Source organism: Mirounga angustirostris, unplaced genomic scaffold (assembly GCF_029215605.1).
Source record: "Mirounga angustirostris isolate CCGP_5_RB_7025 unplaced genomic scaffold, mMirAng1.0.hap1 SCAF_10, whole genome shotgun sequence".
NCBI classification, from domain to species: domain Eukaryota; kingdom Metazoa; phylum Chordata; class Mammalia; order Carnivora; family Phocidae; genus Mirounga; species Mirounga angustirostris.
In genome coordinates this window covers 48,331,112-48,342,339 of record NW_026991718.1, presented here as the reverse complement: position 1 = coordinate 48,342,339, position 11,228 = coordinate 48,331,112, and the positions used below count along the sequence as shown (strand labels likewise).

General features: G+C 46.6%; 1 protein-coding gene across 2 annotated transcripts; it reads left to right on the top strand.

The window, feature by feature from the left end:
* Nucleotides 1-7,539: 7,539 nt before the first annotated feature.
* INO80B (INO80 complex subunit B) lies at nucleotides 7,540-11,101 on the top strand. 2 transcript variants are annotated; one of them, XM_045884726.3, is made up of 5 exons: nucleotides 7,540-7,743; nucleotides 7,975-8,167; nucleotides 8,383-8,501; nucleotides 8,672-8,841; nucleotides 10,482-11,101. In XM_045884726.3, the coding sequence occupies exons 1-5, from the start codon at nucleotides 7,686-7,688 to the stop codon at nucleotides 11,010-11,012; spliced, it is 1,071 nt and encodes a 356-aa protein (XP_045740682.1). In that variant the 5' UTR covers nucleotides 7,540-7,685; the 3' UTR covers nucleotides 11,013-11,101. The 2 variants fall into 2 exon arrangements, with proteins under 2 accessions (XP_045740682.1, XP_045740681.1); XM_045884725.3 differs by having other exon boundaries at nucleotides 7,563-7,743; nucleotides 7,960-8,167.
* Nucleotides 11,102-11,228: the final 127 nt, after the last annotated feature.

Sequence of the window (11,228 nt, the reverse complement as noted above, 5' to 3'; positions counted from 1 at the left end):
CCCTCAGGTTGCTATGAGGATTACATACGAGAATGGGTGTAAAATGCCCAGCACAGTGCTGACATAAAACAAGTGCCCCATAAGTGGAGCTATGAAGATAAAGAAGCAGGTGCAGCACCTTGTGCCCTTGGATGGGGCACAGGTGATCTCAGCTCCCTGGACCCAGACCTTAAGTGTCTTAAGAGGGTGCGTTGATCATTGACCTCAATATTGACTATTTTTCAACTGCTGCTGGATGGTCAAGACAAGATTACCACTCAGTTTGTGCAGAAAAGGGCGCTCTCCTCGCCCCCACAGAGCCTAGTGAAAGAGAAGGAAATGGCAGAATATTAGCTTGCTGACCACACTGGGGAGTCTTCTGGGGACTCCAGAACTTACTGAAGAGAACTTGAGAGACAGTGAAGCTCCTTCATAGCAGATGGGCTGGAGCCAGAGAAATACTTGCCTTTAGCTTTAGAGACATTAGAATTGTTCTGCTATGGCAAATTACTCAGTGTTCTAAGGAACCTGACTTAAAATTACTTCAGCAAAAGGAGAAATTTATTGTCTTAAGGAACTAAAATGTCCCGAGGTCAGGCTTTAGAGGTGGCTTGACCCAGGCATTCCACGTCACAATGATCCTGTCTCTTCCCTTCATCTAGCTCTACTTGGTTCCATGTTGGCTTTACCCTCCACAGCATAGCATTGCCAAAAATTCTGGGTCTGTATCTTTTCAGGGGAAAAGACAGCACCTGTTTCCTGAACTTCCTACACATGTCTTGGAGTCACTATGGGCCATCTGGGATCTTTTATCCAACCTTTGTAGTCAGAGGGGTCGCCTATGGCTAGGGGGGGATTCTGTGTGCCAGTTAACCAGGCCTGGGTCACCTGCCCAGTCCTGAAGACCAGTTGGAACCTACTGAGCTGGGAGAGGAGAGAAGGGAGAGGTAGTTTCCCAAAAACTGTTCCCGTACTACCACCAGAAGGTGAGGGAATGGAGGCTGCACAGGAAGAACAGCAAACAGCCTTGACATACAAAATCACATGGAGAAGGGAGTTCTTCTCGTCCGTAGGAAAGGTAGATCAAAAAATTTTATAAAATCGGTGGCCTCTGAGATAAACTTCAAAGGATGGGTGAGGAGGAGGAGGAAGGGGAAAGGCTTTGTTTCTTTTCTTTTCCTCCCTCCCTCCCTTCCTTCCTTCCTAGTAAACTCTACCCCCAACATGGGGCTCAAACTCATGACCCCAAGATGAAGAGTCACATGCTCCAGTGACTGAGCCAGCCAGGCCCCTTGGAATTGTTAATTCTTCAAATATCTCTTGTCACTTCTCCTAACTGTAAGCTCCCCAGGGAGGAACAGTCTGTCTTGTCCACTGCTTCATGCCCAGTGTCTGGCACATAGGAAGTACTCAGTCAACCATCAGTGAAGTAAATGAACACAGGAAATGCCTCAAGGAAACATGCAGATTTCAGAGCACCTGACTGGGATGAGCCCTGCTGTTGGACTAAAAGGGTTCATTTCAAACACTTTTTTTTTTAGCAACAGAATGTGTTTTTTTGTTTTTTGTTTTTTTCCAAATGAAATCTCACCTGGAATATGTGAAATAGAATCAGCTGCTGTGATGGAAGCAGGGCTGGAGCTTCAAGCATTGTCCTCTCCACAGGCCCTCAGCTGTGGCCCACAGGCTCTCGGGAAGGGTTTGGAAGCCCCTGACAAGAAGTGGAAGAATGGAAGGTGTTTGGAAAGGAAATAGAGCTCAAATCCTGCCTGAAAATTTGGACTCCACGTGACTGAAGATTTTGCAAAAGAAGCGGCACAGCTAGAGTTGTATTTTAGAGATTACAATCTGGCAGCCTTTTGCATAAATCAGTTGGAGGAGGTTGCGACTGGGGTCAGGGAAGCCGATGGACACTGTTGTTCATGACCGAGAGTGGAGAAACAAGGGTCAACAGTTCTGTGGATTTATTTATTTTTAAAATTAAATTCCTTTTTGAAGATACACATACAGTTAAAAAAAATACCACTCCTAATTGTACCATTCAAATATAATATAAAGTAAAAAAATAAGAATAAAGGCATGCCTTCCCCACCATCAAAGGAAAGCCCTGAGACATTTGGTGCCATGGTGTACTGAAGCCCCACACAGGCTCATAAGAGACAACTGCTGAATTTTCCAGAACTATGCATTCCAGGTGTTAAACACAGCTTTAATTAAAAATTGAATCTAAAAACTCACAATTAAATAAATTATACGTAAGCAAAGGTGATAAATACTCAAAACGCATCACTTCCTAATTATTTCACTGTGTTTTCCTATTATTTCTTGAGGTGATTTGCATCAATAGCATCTGTATAGTGGAAATGCTAGGTAACCGTGAGCTATTGCATCTCGTGCTAAGTTCCTGGGTTCCATCATGTCACGTTTGAAATTGGGCGTGGTGGGAGCAGTTACACAACAGAAACAGGTGAACACTAAAAATCAGGGCTGTTTTTTTTCTTTTCCCCTGGGGAGCTTTTGTTAAAAATTTACCAGCATACCACTGGCTTGCTACATGATCTTTCCCACTTTTTCCTTTGCTTATGTATGTATCTCTGTCGCTCCAGCTAGGAAGTAGATATTTGGAAAAGGAGCTGTTGGTCACCCAGTGTTCAAATCATCTTCCTGTTTCTGCATGGTCCCCTACTGTGGACAATATTGGTAGGCTGAGGTTCTACCCTCTTTATGGCAACTGGAGGTCATTCCTCCTCTCTCCCACTTCTTCACAGCCCAGGGGTAAGCACTTGGCCTAAGCCAACCAATTGGAATGCTCCCAACTGGACTTTGAATCTTGAAAAAGTGACAAGACCCAGAGAGAGTTCATGATAGAATTATCGCACCTGCAGTCCATGAAGGGCGGGTGGTTGTGCCAGCAGCGAAATCCTCATGAGCAGGTTACTGTGGTGTGACTGGTGTAGCCTCCGTGTAACCTCAGCCACATGTTCCTACTTCCTGGCCTCTCTTGGTTCCCACCCCTTATCAAAGGAAAGTACAAGATGAGCCCAAAACATTTTGTAGTGCTAGGAAGTAAAAAAGTCCTCAAAGCATGATGGAGATATGTTAAAAGGACACAGAAATCATCTTAAAGAAATGCCCACATTTCTTTAAGCATCAAGATAAATAATGATAGTAATGGACTACAACCCATTGACTGAAATAGGAAACCACAATGATACAAAAAAATACATATGTAACGGAATGTAAGAGGAGAAAGCTCCTCTTCACAGTAGCATGCCCACTAATATATGTATATAGAATAATGGAAGTAGAAAGATTCCATTGGCAATTATTACAGTACTGTCGATTCGTACAGTATTCATCAATGGATACTAAGCCCGGTGGGTGGAGGTTTGATGGGGAACAGGATATCAGAGTAGTTTCAGAGTATTTCCCCAGAAAATAGCTCATTAATTACAAAAGTGAAAATGGTGACTTTACAGTGGGGAAAACCGGCAGACACAACCTTGACCAGGTGATCAAGGTTAGCTTCATCAGCGGTGCCCCCTGATGTAGATACACTGAGAAGAACACAGCAGAGTCATTTTTGTGTAGTACTCCTGCCAACAATTATGAGTCAAGACATGAGCAAACACCAGATGGATCCAGGCTGGGGGACATCCGAAGGAATCAAAGGCCTGTACTTTTTTTTTTTAAGATTTTATTTTAAGTAATCTCTACACCCAATGTGGGGCTCGAACTTCCAACCCCGAGATTGGGAGTTGCACGCTGTACAGATTGAGCCAGCCAGGTGTCCCCAAAGGCCTGTACTTCTTAAAACTGTCAAGGTCATGAAAGATAGGGAAAGGGTAAGTAAATGTTCCACATTAAAGCAGATCAAAGAGACATGACAAGGGAATGTACTGCATGATTCTGGATTCGGATCCTGGGCTAGAAAGGAAAAGGAGACACTGGGCAGCTGGTGAAACTTGAATGGGGGCTGTGGGTTGGATGGTCATGCTCTATCAATGTTAATTTCCTGACTGGGACTGTTGCACAAAGGTTATAGAACAGAGTACTTGTTTTGAGGAAATACACAGTGATATATTTAGGGGTGAAATGGCATCATGTCTGCAACTTTGTCTCAGATTGATCAGAAAAGGAATAATGATAATGAGGGGAAGGGGTAATAGTAAATGTTAACAATTGCAGAATCTGATTTTAGGAAGCAAAAGAGTTCTTTGCATTCTTCCTGCAACTTTTCTATATGTTTGCAATTATTTCTAAATAAATTATATTTTAAAAATAAGGCTAAGAACTCTTTCAGGAGAATAAAGTTCTTCCTTTTAGCCTACAAACATGCTCAAACCTCTTCCACTCTAAACAAAGCAAAAACAAAACAAAACAAAATAATGAAGTCAGAGGCTACTTGCTGTTGCCACTTCCTCCCTGCTGGGCATCAGGATGTTGAGGAAACACCACTGGACCTGGTGTCAGGAAGCCTCTGTTGGAGGCTGGCTCTGCCACTCCCTAACTATGTGACTTTGGCCAAATCATTTAACCTCTCTGAGCCTCAGTTTCTTCATGAGGGAACAACAGTATCTCTCTTACGGAGCTGCCGTGGGGCTCAAGGGAGAGAAGGGATATGAAAGCAGGTTATAAGCTATAATGTTTGACAAACATTAGCTGCAGGTGATCCCTCACTTTAACTCCTGATGACGCAGCACTGTTGCCTGCTAGACGGCATCCTCCTCTCAGAGCTCAGCCTGCCCTCTGCAGGACAGTACACAAGTGATCATTAGCCCTTGTCTACCGATACTCTCCGCCCTTCGTGCTTTTCTTGCCTCTCTCTTGACTTCTTCTTCTCAACCCTGCCTGGCCGCTCTGCCTCCCTGTCCAGGACAGGTGCTCACTCACGTCTGTTCCTGGTCCTTTCCTCTTCATCTTTTTGTTCATTCTGGAATGTCTCATCTATTCCCATACCTTTGGGGGCACCTCTGTTATTATGCCGATGACGCCCCCACTCACACCTTTCGCACTGGCTTCTGCGGTCAGTATTCCATCTCTGTCTGGGCATCCCCTCAGGTACTTCGAATTCACCCAGGGCAACACTAACTGACTTGCTTCTCCTCCTGTGTTCTCTTTCTTATTTAACAAACCACGCTCCCTCTAAATACTTGGGCTAGAAATGCACAAGTCATTTCTTAGGGGTGCCTGGGTGGCTCAGTCTGTTGAGCGGCTGCCTTTGGCTCAGGTCATGATCCCAGGGTCCTGGGATCTAGCCCCGCATCAGGCTCCCTGAGAGCCTACTTCTCCCTCTCCCTCTGCCTGCCACTCCCCCTGCATGTACTCTGTCAAATAAATTAAAATCTTTTTTTAAAAAAAGTCATTTATTATTTTTGTTGTTGTCATTTGCTTATTGAACATCTACTATTTTCCAGATACTAGGTGCTTTGCATTCTTTTTTTTTTTTTTTAATATTTTATTTATTTACTTGACAGAGAGAGACACAGTGAGAGAGGGAACACAAGCAGGGGGAGAGGGAGAAGAAGGCTTCCTGTGGAGCAGGGAGCCTAATGCAGGGCTCGATCCCAGGACCCAGGGATCATGACCTGAGTTGAAGGCAGACGCTTAACGACTGAGCCACCCAGGCGCCCCTGTGCTTTGCATTCTTGATTTGCTTTTTCCCCTGAAAGAGCCCTCTAAAGTAGATCCTATTTCCTTCCATCCTACAAGGCTGAAATCTAGGGTTCAGAGAGCTTAAATAACTTTTGAGTTCAAGGTTATACAGCTAATAAATATGGGAAATGGGTTTTTACAATAGGCTTGTCTGACTCCAAAGTTCATTCTGTTAATCTTAATCATTATATAACATTGACTTCTTCCTGAATTCCCATATATAATTTCGTTGATTCCTTTTAATTTTGTCACTGAAATGTCTCTTGAATCAGTTCTTTCTTTGTTCATTAATGCTACCTTTTTCAGACACTGATATTGTACATATTTAAATGTATGTATATAGGTGGTACATTTTTTAATTATAAATGTGATATATACTGGCTGTTAAGAAAATTCATTACAGATCTAGGTAGTGGAAGTTCCCCAACCCCAACAACTTTTTTTTAAGTAGGCTCCATGCCCATCGTGGGGTTTGAACTCAGGACCCCAAGATCAAGAGTCACATGCTCCACTGACTGAGCCAGCCAGGGGCCCCTCTCCAACCCCAGCTTCTAAAGATAACCACATTAAGGTGTAGTATATATTCCTCAATTTTTTCGGTGTATATAGAAGCATATTACACTTTTTAAATGGCATCACATCATATTGAAACTCACCTTTCTTATTTCATATATCAGCACATACAGATCTATCTCATTGTTGTTCTTTTTTTTTTCTCCCAGAGGGAAAGAGCCCACATTCACAAGAGCAGGGGGGCTGGGCAGAGGGAGAGAGAGAATCCCAAGCAGGCTCCACTCCCAGCGCAGAGCCTAGGAGGAACTTGATCACATGACTCAGAGAGCATGACCTGAGCCGACATCAAGAGACAGACAGACCCTTAACCAACTGAGCCCCACCCAGGAGCACACCCCCCCCCCGCCCTTTTTTAATTTATTTATTTGAGAGAGAGAGAGAGAGAGAGAGCACACGAGTGCAAGGGGCAGAGGGGAGGGAGAGAGAGACTCTCCAGCAGACTCTGCCCTGAGCACTGGGGGGGGGCGGGGGGGGCGGGGAGCGGGGGGGGGGTGGCAAACGCACACCAGGATCCAAGAGCACAACCTGAGCCAAAGTAAAAGGCCCACGCTTAACTGACTGTGCCACCCAGGCACCCACCCCCTTCTTTTTTAAATTAGGTAAAATCGACACATGCTTTATACAAAGTTCAAAAGGCACAAAGGTGTATATTATGAAAAATAAGTCTCCCTTCACCCTTGTTCCCCAGTCACCCATCAGAAATGATGCCACTAGTTTCTTGGGTAACATTCAGAGGCCTCATGCCTTTGACGAGCAACATAGCTGCCCATTGTATGGATGTACCAAATCCATGCACCAAATTATCTCGGTGTTTCATTAGAGGGACACTTAGATTGTTTCCACAGCTATTACCCACAGGATCTAAATTCCATGTCAGTCTTATCAATTACTTATCACTCTTAACTTTTGTTAGCAATATAGTGTTCCAGATTGTATAGATGCACCATATTCATTTATCCATTTCTCTACTGAAGAGGTTAGGCTTAAATACCGTTCCTCTGCTCCTAGGACACTTACACTATTAAGCACTTCTGCCATTTTGCCCGCAATGCAGTTTCCTCCGTACTCCTCCACTGCACTGTGAGCTCCTCAAAAGCAGGGGAAAGTGTTCCTATTCCTCTTTGTATCCTCATAGCCTAAAACCCCGAATTTGGTCCAGAGTATACATTCACCACGTTTGAGTGCAATAATAATTGAATTGGCCGCGCTGAGTTCTGGAATCGAGTGCCGGGAGGTGGAGCGAGGGGAAAGCCGAGCCCCGTTTGAGCTGTCCCGGCCTCAGAGGGCCCGGAACCTTTGTTAGAAGCCTCATTGTTTCTCAGGGAGCGTTTTAGCCTCAGCGCGAGCCCCGCAGAGGCATGGTTGTTACGCGCCGGAAGTAGCCTGTTACTTTGCAGGAGTCGGTTTTTCCGCGGGGCGGAAAAGGTCTGTCAGCATGTGTCCCTACCATTTCCAGCCCCCTTTCCTTGCAGGACCCCATGAGTAAGCTGTGGCGGCGCGGGAGCACCTCTGGGGCTATGGAAGCCCCTGAACCCGGTAAGCGCGGGTCGATAAAGCAAGTTAGGCGTTCACAGAAAAGGAGTCCCCTTTTTGCTCTTCCGAGCCTCCAGGGCACTTCGGTACAGGTGGGAAGGAGAAAGGCGGGGCTGTTGTTACGGTAACAGCGTGTACCGCGGGAAGAGTGGGGCCCCTCGGGGGTATTGGGTTCTTCCAGGCTCTCGCTGCCCCTCTCTTATCACACACCGTTGACAGGCTCTCCTCACGCAGGGGAAGCGCTGGAATTGAGTCTGGCGGGTGCCCACGGCCATGGAGTGCACAAGAAAAAGCACAAGAAGCACAAGAAAAAACACAAGAAGAAACATCATCAGGAAGAGGAGGCTGGGCCAACGCAGCCGTCACCTGCTAAGCCCCAACTTAAACTCAAAATCAAACTGGGTGGGCAGGTCCTGGGCACCAAGAGGTGAGGCCAAGAAAGCCAAGGTTTTACTTGGGGGACTTTAGGAGCAGGCAGAGATAGAAGGAGAAGCTGGCTGGGCTTTCCAGCAGACAGAGAATGGACACTGACTTCAGGGCCCAGGTGAAGGCAGAACCCAGGAGGGTGTAGGGGAATGCTGGTTGTACTACCAAGCAGGAGGAAAGAACTGCTCAGCTTACACAATGGTTGCTTCTCTGCAGTGTTCCTACTTTCACTGTGATCCCTGAAGGTCCTCGCTCACCCTCTCCCCTTATGGTTGTGGACAATGAAGAGGAACCTATGGAAGGAGTACCCCTTGAGCAGTACCGTGCCTGGCTGGGTGAGAAGAATCTGGAGGTGGGGACACTGGGTTTCTCATTATACCTGGTTAAAGGAAGAGGGTCGGTTCTGAGGAGGGTGAGAATTTTGAGTGTCTCAGTATTAACTTGGCCAAATTAGGGTTCCGCATCTGAACACTTCTACTTTTAGCTCTCCAACTTTGCTTTCCAGATGAAGACAGTAATCTGTCCCCCTCCCCACTTCGGGACCTGTCAGGGGGCTTAGGAGGTCAAGAAGAAGAGGAGGAGCAGAGGTGGCTGGATGCCCTGGAGAAGGGGGAGCTTGATGACAATGGAGATCTCAAGAAGGAGATCAATGAGCGGCTGCTCACTGCTCGACAGGTAAGTTGGTTCATTCTTTGTTCACTGGCTAAATATATATTGAGAACTTCCTGTGTCCCAAGAATGTTGCTAGGTAGTGGGGATATCAATGGCGAAAAAAGGGAGAAGGTTTCTGTTTTCATGGAGCTGGTATTTGTGTGTGTGTGTGTGTTGGGGGGAGAGGAGTAAGTAAGTAAATAAATAATTTTGAAAAGTACAGTTTATAACAAAAATAGGATGATGAAGTAGAAAGTGGTGGGAAGAGACAACACTAGATAGGGAAGGCAGGGAAGACCTCTCTGATGAGATTACATTTCCAATACTAGAGGAGCCTTTCAGGCAGAGACCAGCAGGTGCAAAGACCCTGAGAGTGCAACATGCCTAGTAATGGCCAAGGAGAAAAATAAATGTGACTAAAGCATGAAAAGGTTGTATGCAGGAAAGTGATATATTTGATTTATATTTCAGTAGATTACTTTGGCTTCTTAGTGGAGGTAAGGAGTAGAAGCAAGACCTGCCAGGAAGCTATTGAAGTAGTCCGGTGAGAGATGGTGGTGGCTTGAACCAAGGTGGAATTTGTGGATATGGAGGAAATCGGATGAATTCTGGATATGTTTTGGAAATAGATACTTGTTGGGAGTCAGGGAGCGGCCAGAAAAGAGGAATTAAGGGTAACCCTGAGTTTTGGGCTTGAGCAGTTATCCAGTTGATGCTATACCCCTGAGATGAAAAGATTTTTTTTTCAGGAGAAACTTTATTCAGATCTTGTGTCATGTTAGAATACTTCCAAAATCAAACAGAATTATCAGTCAAATGTTTAACTAGACAGACAAGGCAAAGCTTCAGAAACAAAAAATCTGAAGCAGTTACTTCTAAAAAGCCATCCCCTTAAGTAGCATCACATACTTGTCATAAACCTGTCATTTTCTATTTTAATTTAAAAGAAACAAAAATAGGTTGTGGTTTTTTTTTTTTTTTAATTTGTGTAACGTGTTAGCAAATTGTTTAGCAAAATAAATCCTTCTGATTAGGAACCTAACACATTTAAAGGAAGAAGAAAGACCTCAGATCCATATATACAGCAACACCACTATAAATACACTGCATAGTCACCCTGAGATCTATTTTGTTTTTAATGCATATCAAAGTTTTCAAAAATGACAGCTTCTTGTGACTACATGCTCTCGATTTGCTCAAATGCTCTGTCTGGGTGAGATGCCACTTGTTTAAGAGCAGCTTCTGACTGGCCACATCTATGGATCCGCTGTTAAATCTATATCACCTCCAGACCCCCTTTCTTCGATCGTAGTATCATCCGATGACATGAAGTAAAGATCCTTTCCCACTGTTTGGAATGAGATGAAAAGATTTAAAACAGAAAACAAAACAAACCAAACCTCTGGAGAGGTGGTAAACAGAGTTTTGGTACTCAGGGCAGGCAGGAAACATGAATGCTTTTCTTCTTTAGAGTCAAGGTTCTAAGGATGAAAGTCTGGAGATCTGGGAGGAGGCTGTACAAAGGCACCTGGAGAGGGTGCTCATTCCACCCCTTCTCTCAAGGCCCGCGCTCCTCAAGACCCTGCTTTCCAGATCCCCACATGCCCTTGCCCCCAGGTGGGCAGACCTCGCTCTCTGACACCACTCGGTCTGTCTCTCCCCAGCGAGCTCTGCTGCAGAAGGCGCGGAGTCAGCCTTCCCCGATGCTGCCGCTCCCTGTGGCTGCGGGCTGCCCGGCCCCGGCCCTCACCGAGGAGATGCTGCTGAAGCGCGAGGAGAGGGCGCGAAAGAGACGGCTGCAGGCGGCCCGGCGGGCGGAGGAGCACAAGAACCAGACTATCGAGCGTCTCACCAAGACTGCGGCGCCCAGCGGGCGGGGAGGCCGAGGGGCGGCGCGGGGCGAGCGACGGGGAGGGCGGACCGTGGCCCCGGCCCCCATGGTGCGCTACAGCAGCGGGGCACAGGGTTCCACCCTTTCCTTCCCACCTGGCGTCCCCGCCCCCGCGCCAGTGTCTCAGCGGCCATGCCCATCTGGCCCTCCTCCTCGATGCTCCGTCCCCGGCTGCCCACACCCGCGCCGCTACGCCTGCTCCCGCACGGGCCAGGCGCTCTGCAGCCTTCAGTGCTACCGCATCAACCTGCAGATGCGGCTTGGGGGACCCGAGGGCCCCGGATCCCCCCTTTTGGCTACCTAAGGCCCTGACCTAACCGGGACTCTGCGCCCTCGCCCCTGCCCCGTTTTCATTATTTTCCCCACCTTATTAAATTTCATCCGGTGCCTCGACTTGTACAGAGTTGGGGAAATGGGATATGGGCAGGCCAATGCCCCGTACACACATTTTGCCCTCACGGGAGATTGCGTCGACACCTGGGAAACGGCCATTAGGCCGCAAGAAGACTTGGTTGGACTT